Source organism: Schistocerca cancellata, chromosome 4 (genome assembly GCF_023864275.1).
Source record: "Schistocerca cancellata isolate TAMUIC-IGC-003103 chromosome 4, iqSchCanc2.1, whole genome shotgun sequence".
In the NCBI taxonomy this organism is placed as follows: Eukaryota; Metazoa; Arthropoda; class Insecta; order Orthoptera; family Acrididae; genus Schistocerca; species Schistocerca cancellata.
The window spans coordinates 792,521,348-792,535,382 of NC_064629.1; the positions used below are offsets into that span (position 1 = coordinate 792,521,348).

At 38.0% G+C, this 14,035-nt stretch overlaps 1 protein-coding gene across 1 annotated transcript in view; it reads right to left on the reverse strand.

The window, feature by feature from the left end:
* The window catches only part of LOC126184681 (uncharacterized), a 295,613-nt gene that overhangs the window by 104,650 nt on the left and 176,928 nt on the right, over positions 1 to 14,035 (reverse strand). The window contains exons 6-7 of the mRNA XM_049927173.1: positions 12,883 to 12,988; positions 10,576 to 10,687 (exon numbers count right to left, since the gene is read on the reverse strand). Of these exons, the coding sequence (XP_049783130.1) occupies positions 10,576 to 10,687; positions 12,883 to 12,988 (218 nt within the window). The remainder of the gene's footprint in view (positions 1 to 10,575; positions 10,688 to 12,882; positions 12,989 to 14,035) is intronic.

Here is a 14,035-nt window from a genome sequence, read left to right on the forward strand (position 1 = left end):
TTACTGTATTCAAACTGAGAGTTTCTCACAAGGAATGCTTTCTAAGACCTTGCTGATTTGTGGACATAAACTTCTCAGTCTTGAAAAAGTTTAAGATATTCGAGCTGGGAATATGTTCAAGGATTCTGCAGCAAACCAGTGTCAAAGATATTGGTCTGTAATTTTCCAGGTCTGTTCTTTTACCCTTCTTATAAATAGGAGTCATCCACACTGTTTTCCAGTCACTTGGGACTTAGCAATGGGCGAGAGATTCTTGATAAATGCGATCTAAGTAAGGGGCCAATGCCTTAGAGTACCATTTGTTAAACCTTATTGGAGTTCCATCTGTACCTAGTGACTTGTTTGTTTCAACTCTTTCAGTTGTTTCTCTATGAATGCTTATTACTGTGTCGTTCATATGGGACTCTGTACGATTGTCAAATGACAGTATGTTTGTATGATTTCTTGAATGTGAAATTTGAAACTTTAGCTTTTGTTTTGCCATCTTCTACTGCCACACTACACTGCTCAATGAGCGACTAGGTGGAAGCGTTAGAACTGCTTAGCGATTTTACATAGGATGAAAATTTTCTCAATATTCTCAGGCAGATCTTTTGCTAATGTATGGCAGTGGTAATTGTTGTATGCTTCGCGCATAGACCTTTTCACAGACGCTTAGATCTCTACTAACGTTTGGCTTTCTCCTTTGAACCAAGACTGCAATGGCCTTTGCTTTCTCAGCAATTTCCAAATTTTGTTGTTAAACCATGGCGGGTCTTTTCCATCCTTAATCCACTTACTTTGCACATACTTCTCCAGGGCACAATTTACAGTCTGTTTAAACTTTGCCCATAATTCCTCTATGTCCATCATACTAGAACTAAATTGTGTCAGTTCATTGTCTAAGTGAGATGCTAACAGCTGCTAACCTGCTCTTTCTTGAAGAAACACACTCCTCCACCCTCCTCTCTCTGTACATCCCCTCCCCCTTCCCCCCTCTCCCTCTCTCTAACCATTTCCTCCTCCTCCTCCTCCTCCTCCTCCTCCTCCTCCTCCCTGTCCGTCACCTCTATCTCCTCTCTCTGACCTGAGCCTTATTTATTGTTATTGCTAATGCAGATTCCGCAATAGTATTCTAATAATAACCAGATGAGCCACAAATCCAACTTTCCTGGCTTCTGTGAAAACAGTGTGAGGAAGAGAAAAAAAAACCCACATTGTTGATATACATTTTTACTTAAAATGAGAAAGAATACATGTAGAAGAATCAATTTGCCCTGCTATCATTGTTAAACTTGACTGTGAGAAAGGAAACAAACTGCACAGTTTCACAGCAGCACACAGCACAGCATTTTCTTTCTCACACACAGTTTTAACAGAAAACATTACATTCTTGTTTAAAAAATATATATCACCTATGATGTCCAAATGTGCTTTAGAGTATTACGTAAAAATGTGACAAATTGGACAAGAAATTTAACAATGTTGCCCCTCTACATATTACAAATGTATTTATATATTATATGTATATTTAAAAAAAATATATACAGTATAGTCTGTGTCAGACCAAATGTTGATTAGAATATTGTGCAAAAATTTGAAGTAAATCAGTCAAGTACTTTTCAAGCTATTTGGAAACAACATTTCCTCTTCCTATATTAAATATATATCATATACATTAAAAATAAACATAGCCCATGTCCATCTGAAGGTTCATTAAAATATCATGTAAAAATATGAAGTAAACTGGTCAAGTACTTTTCGAAATTTTTTGTAACAATGTTAAATGATGACTTGTCTTTAAACAGTAGTGTAAAGTAATCCAGTCTCGAAACTTTTTGGACTGATGGGGTATGCTCCTGGCACTTCAAGCTTGTCCACAGCACCTTTATTTATTTATTTATCCATCTTTAAGCATTTACATGCAATCGATGTTGTCACGAGTAACGTACAATTTACATATTAAGAAATATAACTATTGTGAGGTATCACACAAAGCTAAAGTATATATTTTAAAATAACATACATAATAAAGGAATACATTTGATACATAAAGATATCCCACATAACTAATGTGTGCATTTTAAAGAATGTGCATAATAAAAGAATACATTTCATACATAAGGATTTCTCCACATGTTTAACAGTTAAATGTGGAACTACAGAGACAAAAAAAGCTTAGGAAGAGGTACAGAGTTGCAAGTTGTTTTGTAAGTCAGGTCTATTTTTGAAGAGTTTTCAAATTCTTTAACACTGTAAAAAGCTTTGTCTTTCAGCTATTTTTTAGTCTTAGTTTTAAATATATTAAGAGAGACGCAATGTGCCTGCACAGGTAATGTGTTGAAAAGCCTTATTCCCATGTATTCATAAATATCTTGTGTTTTCTTGAGTCGAGTTGTTGGAATGCCTATCTTAAATGTTTGACGAGTGTTATGATTATGAATGGACTGCCTAAGGTTGTAACAGTTAAAGTTTTCTTTTATGTACAAAAGGCAGCTGTATATAAAAAGAGAAGGGACTGTCATTATCTGTTATTCTTTGAAGTATAACCTACATGATATGTTATTTTTGGTAATTCCAGAGATGCTCCTGGTGGCTTTCTTCTGCCAAATAAAAATTTTCCTGGACCATGGAGAATTACTCCATAGAAGAATACCATAGCTAATAGGGATGAAAGAATGCATAATAGGAATTAATCAGCAGGCTTTCAGAAACACAGGTGCGTAATTTTTTCAGTAGATATATAACTCGCGAAAGCTTTCGAGATATGTTGTCTATGTGACTCTGCCAGGTTAATTTCGTATCTAAGTATATGCTAAGAAGTTTGGTAGAATTGTACTCAATATCAGCATTGGATAAGCTGAAGGGTATATTTACAGTCTTTTCATAGCTAATAGCTAACTCATTGGCTTCGAACCACATATTGGATAATCTGAGAAAATCTTTACTTTGCTCCTTCAGTTTATTTATGTCCTTCCCTGAATTGATGAAAGTTGCATCATCTGCATAAAGCACAGATTTGCATGGCATATTGCTGGGCAGGTCATTTATAAATATAAACAGTAATGGCTCAAGCACTGATCCTTGAGGAACACCTCTAGTGACATTCAGTAACTGTGACTTTTGACCGTTGTAGCTTACAGTTTGCTTTCTGTTACTGAGATATGATTTAATGAGGGAGAGTTACAGATCCCTAATGCCATAACACCATAGTTTTTCCAGCAGTATTGTGTAGTTTACAGAATCAAATGCTTTGCTTAAGTCCACTAGTGTGGCTTCAGCAGATAATTTGGATTCAAAAGAAGATTGCATAATAGAAAGAACATTTTCAACAGCATTAATTGTTGATAAATGGGCCCTAAAACCATATTGAGACTTAGTCAGTACATTGTTTTTTGACAAATGCATGTTAATTTGCTTTTGTATACAATATTCGATTATTTTTGAAAAAATAGGCATCAGAGAAATTGGATGATAATTATTAGTGCAGGATTTATCACCCTTTTTGTGTAATGGACTTACTACTGTCTTCTTCAGACATTCTGTAAAAATACCACTGTCAAATATCCAATTTATGAGCGTGCAGAGAGGGAATGATATCAACTCTATTATTTTTTTAATCACAAAATTTGAGAGGCCATAAATATCTTCTGAACTGGAGTCACTTAACTTTGCCACTGATTTAATTACATCACTTATTTCCACATGTCCCCAATTACAGGTTGGCACGGTATCAGCAAAGTTTTGTAAAAACTGGTTTATATAAGTAGAGTGTGAATTTGATTTTGAACTCTTCTTATGAGGAGATGAGGAATTAGGGTTTGCTGCATTGATAAAAAAAAGAGGTTAAATTCATCTGGGGTGACAACATCAGTTGCAACTTTTACACTATGACTACCTGTACCTAATTCTGCTTTAATGACACTCCACGCAGCCTTACACTTATTATTGGAGTTTTTGATGAAGTTATCATTTGCTCTACATTTTGCTAATCTGATTTGTGATCTATAGTGTCTCTTGAGGCTAACATACGTTGCATTGTCAACACTACCATTTTTTACCTTATCATAGAATATCAAAACCATTGATCTTAGCTTCTGTAAATATGATGTGAAACACCTATGTGGAGCAGTTCGACCATGCTTTATTGCCATAGTTTTGTTTCGTTTGGTAACCACTGGACAGGAGGTATTGAAAATTTCAGATAGAGTACTACCAAACCTGCTACAAGCCTCCTCAACATTGTTGGAAGCATATATTATATTATTACAGTTTAGTGCCTTCAGCTTATCCCTGAAGCTATTTATGCTTTTATCATTTAAGAACCTAACATACCGGGTTGGTTCACAATCCCCCATTGTTTCATTAATTGTTACTTTTACCCATATACCTTTGTGATCTGTCAGATGGTTGACATTAAGGAGCCCCAATTCAAAATCATCTTTATGTATATTTGTGATAAAATTGTCGAGACAAGAAAGTTGTCTTGTGGGACTATAATTTGCACAGAAGAGATTATGGGATCTTAGCATGTTAAGCAAATTAGTATTTTTGTGTGGTTTTTTTTTTCCTTACATCAAAATTTAAATCTCCTAAAATTACTGTATTGTGTTAGGTATATTTTTCTGTACGGTGAATAAGTTTATCTAAATACTCTGCAAATTGATCGGCATCACTATCAGGAGAATGGTATACTGAAATAACTGTGAGTTTTAATGTTGGTAGCAGCACGACAGCTGCTTCAAGAATGCCTTTAACACATATGTCCCTAACATCAAGCACAGTATATCTTAACCCTAGGTTGGCACTTATATATATATTGAGGAACCCCCATAACCTTCACTGGGTCAGCAGTAACTAATTAAATTAAAACATGGTGGTACATACAGTTTCTCTCTTCTCCTCTTAACCAGTGTTCATTAATACATAATACTGTTCTGTTGTTTCCATTCAATACAACACCAAGTTCATCAGCTTTATATTTCAGAGATCTAATGTTTATGTGCATGAATAATATTGATTTTTCACAGCAAGAGGGAAGATGCATGGTGTCTTGTAAGTCTACTGCTGGTAGCCAGGCCCCAATTTGACAACGTTTGGATACATCTAGTTTTCTGGGCTCAGGGTGAATGGTTTGAAGATTATTTTGATCCTGCTGGAACATATCTGTTAATATTTTACCAGACAGACGAGCAGGCTTTACAGGTTTCCCTGGTCCAGCGGTATTACTGTAAAGGTGGCCATTTCTTTACTCACAGTTTTGGTAATCAGTTTCGAGATTAATCTTCTTCCTTGGTTGTTGAGGTGGAATCCTTGTCTTGTATAGCACTCCCTGTCAAACTCGCTAGCTTTAATGATTGTGGTATTTTTGAATTTCAAACACAGGTGATATAGCCGTTTGTTTACTTCCAATACCTCGCGATTTACGCTGGATTGTTCTGCAAGATCATATCTAAATGGAACATCGACAACAAACACTTTTCGATGTGATACTTGGTAATGTGCTTCTTAAACCTTTTATTAAGTTTGCACTGTTGTTTTTCGCTATGTCATTTGTTCCAGTCATAATTATGACGACATCAGCTTCAGAAGCCTTTTTGTTAGTGTTTTGCAAGACATCCTTGCCTTCTGCTGAAGTATACACATACCCCAGACAATCATGATTTACGTTTTCATTAAGGCAACTTGAAACATTACGACCTTGGCTATCACTCAATAAGGTAATTTTACAGGTTTTATGTACTAAACCTTGACCATCACACTGTTTCACTCCTGTTTGAATTTCTTTTTGATATTTATTAGCACTATTATGTTTCACTGCATATGTTACCTGTTCGCTACTTTGTTCATGAAACTTGCTAACACTCACACTGCAGCTACTTATGCTGTTTTTGGCATTATGCTGTTTTGCTGCAAATGTTTCTTGTTCATCACTTCGTTCACAAAACTTACTTATGTTCACTATACAGGTTGGACTAAGGCAGTCTCTTATTTTGTTGTTGCTGTAGTTGATGGATTTGATACCCTCTAAACATCTTGCCCAGCTTGTAACTAATGCTTAATACGTGTGGTACGTGGGCAATTTGTCATGGTGCTTCTTCCTGGGTGCTCTCATATTGTTCCTTATTGCCATTATTCTTTATGGTACTCTCAACATAGTCATTTGCCCTGAAATGGTTCACTGGGTGCGATTTCCTCACTCCAGGCTGTATCTATTGCTGATTTGGTGTACTCTCATTGTTAGTGCATGAATCACTGAGTTGTACTTTTTGGGTGGAGAGGAAACTTGGCATTCAGGGTTATGACTATGCATATTGGTTTATCAATTGAAAAGATAAAGTCTGAAAGTGAGTCTGTAATCATATTTACCATTACAGGTCAGTCTTGATCACACAAACTATTACACTTCACTATTACGAGTTTCGGCTACTGAAACCTTCATATCTGTTTCAAACAAAAACAATGGTGTAATCAACTAAGTTCAATTTGCTGCAGCCACACATACCACAAAATATTCAGATGTAGGTATCAATGTCAAATTACATGGTAAGTGCTTTTGAAGACTTGGATGCTTCTGGTATTTATACAAATAACTAAGGCCAGAAGGGGGCACTATAGCTAGGGTACATGAGTAACCATATCGCAAATTTAATAGTTAAAATGCAGTATGTATAGTCATTAATTAAAATTACTTCACTTGGCAAAATGAGCATTTGAAAATAAAATATGTGCTGACATACAATACATGGAATTAGATCCATACTTAAAATCCACATAGAAAGTACAGATGGTGATAATGGAAAGCTAGTAGCCTGTCAAAGTAAAATATACAACTGTGTAAAAGCCAGTATAAAAAGTCTAAAAATCAAATCACACCTATAAATCGAAATCTTCCAGTATGACAAAACAATTAAACCATAAATGCAAGTGTAAGATAATCAATGAAACAGTGGCTATTAATGAAAAAGTCAAGAATCGATAATTCATCTGGATTAGGATCTCAATGGCGCCACCTTGTGGCTTCTCAGTATGAAAGTCTTGTTTTCTAGTGGTGGAACTTGCGGAAGGAGGCCTAGTCTCCTCGTTGCTGGTGGCCAGCATACACGAACTCACGGCAAGCTGCTGGAGCTCTTGATGCTGCTCAGACTATTATCTTCCTGAATACATCAAAATAAGCATTCACATTAAACTCATTTTGCTCATGCAGCAGTCATTCTGGTTGCTGTTTTCTGTGTACATAAATCTGCATTTCCTCGAATAGGTTCAGTGATTGCCCCTTTGGTGCCCTATGCAACACTTTACATTACCTTCTGTGTCTCCTGCCACATGTTTTTCCTCTATCCAAACGTGTACCCAAACTGCTCTTATTTTGGTTATATGTATGCTCTCTAAAATGAATCTTGAAATTCCTTCCCACCTGACGGATATAAAACTTGTCACTGTCTTGGCAGTTGATCTTATAGACCAGATTCTAAATATTTGTTGCTGTTGTTGCCAGCTTTATAGCATAGCCTAGAACCAATTGTACCTTTTGTTTGAAATCCAATATTGACTTTCGTTCTTCTGAAAGCTTGTGCAATTCTGTTGGAAAATGCACCATTGTATGACACAGAACAAACTTTTGGTTTTATTGTCTCCTTCTTGTCATCAATTTCTGACTTTAGTTTACAATAAAGATTCATTACATCATGGTCTTTATGCTCATTTAGAGTATAAGGAGCATGATGTAATGACTGACGTAGCAGCAACATCACTGTTTAGTTGTGTGACTGCACAAATAGGAAAAGATAATGGTTTAAATTTATGTACATAGTGTAGCTACAAGAAAATCTAAGCTTTCCAATATAATACTGGTCTTGAAGATTAATAAGCTACAACAAAACCTATAACATGCTGCCAGATAGCACCAGAAAACAGGCGTTACTGCGCGTGGGCAGGTATGATGATGTAGGAAACCCATATGTTCGTACACATATAGCATTGAGAGATCCTACATGACGTCATAACAGAAATATGATATCAGAGGATACTCCAAGAGCATAGGAATTTTGTAAACCATGCTAAAATGCATAATTTGGCTTGAATGACACAGTCATGTGTTCAGGTTCACAATGAAGCAGGCCCCAACCTGATATTAAGCTTTTCAGTGTGCTTTTCGGGATGCAAATTTTCTTGGAGTACCAGTACTGTATTGTCTCATGTTTGATTCTTTATTATGGCTTAATGCCAGTGAAAATGTGCACTAGAAATTCAGTGAACAGTTGGAACTAGCCAATAGTGTGGAATGAAACACTTTGTTTCATATAAATTGATTGCATCAGCAGAAAACATTAATAAAAGCCAAATCAGCAGAAAAGATTAATAACAGGCCACATTTATTTAGAAAGCAGGCAAAAATAACTTCATTGATGTGCAAGGTGATTAATGCTTGACTGCCCAATATGTGGAAATAGAGTAAAATTAGAAAATTGAAACTAATAACAGCCTTCCATAATTATATGAATGTATTTTAATTCAGTTGGTAGCTGCTGGCCACAGAAATCCGTTTCGTTCTAATCTGATGTGTGAACTGTAAATGACGAGGAAATAGGACATCGGGAAACATCAAAATCACTAAATGTAAACATGGGTCACTATCCCCTCCCCGCTAAAACAAAGCCTGCTATGCGCATGCGCGAATCTGGTAGCTTGGGGGTACCAGAAAAATTTTTCTGTGTAGCACGACTGCTTCTTGCTACTGCTGCAGCCACACTTCAAGTAGCAAGAAGTGGGAAAAGGCACTGGTCATATGCAGCAACTCAACAGCACATGTGCATGAGCCTGCTGGCAACTGCTCAAAACAAACTTAATGTAAACAGTTGTGATCTCATGCTCATCGGAAACAGTTTGCTGTTATGAAGTACCCCATAGTCTTTGTCCTAAAGCCTTTGACACTTTTTGCTGTTTATCAGTTCTTACCAGTCAAAGTTACAAAAATTTAACCAAAGACTAAAACAATGAAAAATTCCCAGAATTCTAGAAAATTCCTGGGTTTTTTCTGGTTTTCTCCTGAATGAAAAAATTCCTGAGTTTTTCCCAGATTTCCCGGTTTTCTCAGAGTGTATACACTCTGTATTACCAATGAGACAATGGGCACACACATCTTTAGCCTGTCTTTGACTCGTGCCACAAAATCGACATGCACAGCTCAAACGGTGCCAACAGAGGATCACTTTGAAAATGGAAAGGTGTGCTGAGGTTGTCAGCAATGAAAGCGGATTCTACCTGCACACAAGTAAGGGTCGTTTGGGCATATGACACAGACCTTGTGAGTGCTGTCTTGTAGAGTGCATTCATCCAAGACACACTGGCCCAAAAACAGGCCTTATGATCTGGAAGGCAGTAAGCTACAACCTTCATTCATCTTTGGTGTTTCTGGAATGGACATTAACCAGGGGTCCTTCTAAATGTTATACCTATTCTTTTGCCATTCTTGCAACAGGGAGGTGATGTTTTGTTCCAACAGGATAATGCTCACTCACACACTGCCTGTGAAACTCAATGTGCTCTGGAAGACATGCAGCAACTTCCATGGTCAGCACAATCTAAGGACTTGTCTCTAATTGAGCACGTGTGTCAGGTGATGGGATGAAAAGTGACTTGTGTGACTCATGAATCAACAACTCTTACAGAACTATGTGAACAGGTTGAGGAGGGGTGGCATAACATAGTCCAGGACAGTATTCACCCTGTGCGAGTGACTGCATGTCAGATTCAGTACCTGCATTGCTGCCCATGGAGGCTACACCACATACAAATATTGGTGTTTTAGCACGAGTCAATATCTGGTACCTCACAGCTTGTTTTATCGAGCTTTAAATTTAATCATTTCATGCACTCCACACGCATTGTTGCCACAGTGTATCTTGAGTGAATTGGAAACCTCTAAAAGGGTGTACTAATTTCTTTTTTCTGGCAGTATATAAGGTTTGTTCAGTACACTTAATCAGTAGTAGCAAAACATGTATATCTTTTGCCCAATTTCTCCCTTTCCTCTGCTTCCTCAATGCACAGTTTGAACAACAAAGGGGATAGGCTACAACCTGGCCACACTTCATTCTCATTAGTGTAAAACTATAATCTGATTTTTACTACTACTAAGTTTTTATTTTATTTTTTACAAGGCTGATCCTTAATGGTTCTCGAAGTAATGCAGACATAGTGTTTTCACTATTTCTCTACAGTATCAGATATTGTGATACCTTATAACACTAAAAGCAATATGAAATAATTTCACATATCTATTTAAGTACTGTGCCACCAGTTGCCCTAGTTCATTTCCTATTCCCAGAAATACTTATTGTGTATGCTACATTGCATTTCTGTAGTGTAATTTTTGTCTAGGCCTGCTTTATATAACCTGACGTATATCTTTATCTTTCACATTCTTTAATATATTAATTGTTTCACATTTGAACACAAAATCAAGAACTGCCTGTAGTCTGAAAAATAATCATACTGAAGATACTGTATATTAAACAACCCAAAGTACATACATACAAAAGGGTTTAAAATTCTAGATACTTAAGAATGACAGAATTAAGAAAACACACTAACCTCACTGTGGCCTTGTCCACACCCATTCCAAAACTAACTGTGGCACTTATAACAGACACTCTTCCAGCCATCCAGTCTTCTTGAACTTGAACTCTATCTGCTGCCTTCAGACCTGTTACAGTGACATTAAACACTCTGTAATACTTGTTATCAGCACTTGAGAACTAAGCACCACGAAATTCCACACATAAACATTCTGAATGTACAGATATCTGAAGCTTACAGTAATGCCACGAGTAAATACTAATTTGAAATTTTGCATGGGGAATTTATGATTGTACTATACAAAATTTCCATCAATATCACAAAAAAACAGTAACATTTACAAACAACGACCAAAATTACAACAGACTCCAGTGCAGTTTTCATCCACAGAACCAGGCAGTCATATATTTGACTATCATTGGGGTGTGTGTGTGTGTGTGTGTGTGTGTGTGTGTGTGTGTGTGTGTGTGTTTTTTTTTGAGAGAGAGAGAGAGAGAGAGAGAGAGAGAGAGAGAAGGCGGGGGAAGGGGAGGTGGAGGGGTTGGGGATGACACGGAGAGGTTTGGTGGGGGGGGGGGGGGAGATTGCAGGAGACACAGGGATGTAAGTGAGGGCAAGCGGCACGGCTGTGGGGGGAGGGGGGTGGCAGAATGGGGAGGTTGTGTGTGTGTAGGGAGGGAAGTGCGATGATGGCAGTTCCATGAAATCTACTGTGGTGTCAACACATTCCCTGGGTTGGCCCATACACTCCAGAGCAGAAATATGGTAGCGGCATGCACTGGCAAAATGGAAGTTGACTGGGCATCATGCGGTGACACCACTGAAGAAGCTCTCCAAGTTGGAGAAGGAGAAGACCATTTGTCTTTGTTCGATTTCTTAGAGCCTTTACGGTCAACAGACAAAGATCCAGATATTTGTTGGCTGGAGAGAGCTATAAAGTCTTTGTGGAAGTGCTCCTCTTACCCTTTCTGGCCCACTGGTTGTATAGCAGATGACTTTGCCACTGGGGCAAAGATCTGGTGGCTTGTTGTGCAGCTGCAGGAGAAGGAGAGGGGGGGTGCTACCATTATACTGGGCAATTTCACTATGGCAAGTCTGTGAGCCAGGTGCTTCATGGAGAAGACGTAGCAAGAACTGAGTGTAAGCATTTGCTGGGCTTGATAATCACAGTTGGTCTCCAGAAACAAAGTCCCATTACGTAAGCAAGAGCAGGACTTTACATAGCCTGCAATTGAATCAACAGACTTCTGAATAATAAATGGATTAACTGTATTAAAAGACTGACCTCCTTCAAGATGAGACACCACGAGGAACCAAGGTGCATCTCGGAGAGTCACTGAACTGTTAGCCTCATGCTGTTTACATTTATTATGCGTAGACTGAGATGAAGACTGGCTCATTGCAAAAAAAAAAAAATCACCCATGATTGCCAGTCTCTCTGATGGTGCTCACCTTCCCCTCAGGGGGAGGGGGGTGGGGGCCTTGGGTGATTGTTCACACATAAGGTCATAACTCCCCAACTCCAGACAGGGCGACTAATAGGCAATTGGGAAGATAACAGCTCAGGCAGTCACCCCTACATGGTCCTGGCGTGTGCCAGGGTGTACGTGCGAACCCTAATGTCAACCCAGGGCTGGGAATTATGCATTACCCAACCCCTGTTATGCATCAAACATGTGGGCTGGTCTTCAGGAGTACACAGGGAGGAACAAGAAATAAAGAGAGACCTCGAACACTGAAGCAGAGGAAGGGGAAAGAGATGGAAAATGAAGACCAAAGGTAAAAACAGGAGCAGCTTTGTTCCTATGACGGGCTACTGAAACTTCAGAACACATTCCCAAAAATACGTAAGAGATGTTGCAGCGGGAGAGGGGAGTGTGGCGGGAGAGGGGGCGCTACTGTGAGATATGGAATACAGTAAATAAGATATTGGCTGAAGTAAAGCTGTGCGCCCAGTTCCTGGGTCATGCTTGGGTAGCAGTTGCCCACAGAACGCAAAGGTCCAGAGTTCGAGTCTCAGTCTGGCACACAGTTCTTATATACCACACAGTTTCATATTGGTGTGCATTCTGGGGTAATGCAGTGTCTTGTACACATAGATTTTTTTTAATCATCGTTCTCTGTCTGACAACTTTCATCCCATGGAAGTACGATTGATACTACTTATGGCCTGTAACATCAACTGTAAGTCACCTTTACATTATTGCTATATTATTCACTAAATGCTGTACTAAAAATAACACACACACACACACACACACACACACACACACACGAGAGAGAGAGAGAGAGAGAGAGAGACTTTAAAACTAAAAAACAAACCTGCGTGGTAAGCCAGTGTCCGTATACCTCTTTTTGTGAGTACTGAAGCAACAGTTTCAGTTGCATCACGTGTTCTGCAGTAAATAATACCACATCCATTAGCAGCCTGCAAAACAAAAACAGATTAAACTAGTGGAAAAAATTTCTCCTTTTTCCATCTCACTCAGTCAATGTTACAATTTTTACAGCATGTAGTCCTAACAACTTGTGTGTGCATTCCTATGAGTACACATTCCTTGTGTGTGATTAACTATAATGAAATGTAGTCTGGTATGGATATATGTTTCACTGAAATGAATTCTTGTGAAACCTTGAATTTGGATCAAACAAAATTTTTGTAAAAAGAACGACAGTGACACAGCACGTTCATTCACAGATGAGGAAGTTCTGCAACTGAAACAGAAGAAACTACTTCAGGTTTTAACCTACTGGTAACGTTTGTGACCATTAGTAACACAGATTTTATGCTATGCATGAGAAACAATCACATATGTTTCAGATATGTATGTTTCATATTGGTGTCTGCATATTATTGTTTCCTAAAAACAGCACTTTAATGAGTTGTGACAATGATTTTCTTTTCAACACTATTGTACAGTTTGGTGTAAGAACAGAGTTATTAAAAATTACAGTGCAACAATAAGCTAATGTTGTTACTGAAGTAACATACAACCAATGATGATAAGCAGTGTTAAGACAACTTAAATTATTTGTGTCTGTAAGTCTCATGTCTCTGACATCCAATGTCAGAAGTGGTATTGCAACTACTGAATAAACCACAACCATGAAACAAGAGACAGTTTTTGCTGTTCGTGCGAAGAATCTACAGAAAATCAACAATGGAAACTTGTTATGAATTAAGTGCAACACACGGCACTGTTGGCAAATTCTATGATGCCACCTATCCCGCATGTCATACAGCTGCAGCTCACCTAGAAGTTGAGACTAGCAAAGTAATAAAAGTGTGTGACTTTCTGAACTGACATTTGAAATTTTTTTTACAAGAGGACTGATTCAAAGATAGGTTTGTCTTCAGTGGCAAGGCAATATTAATTCAGTGGGAATGTCAAGTACCACAATGTCAGGACCTGCAACACAGAAAACCTGCATGAAACAGTGGAGCATGAGAGAGATTTATCACAAGAGGATGTGA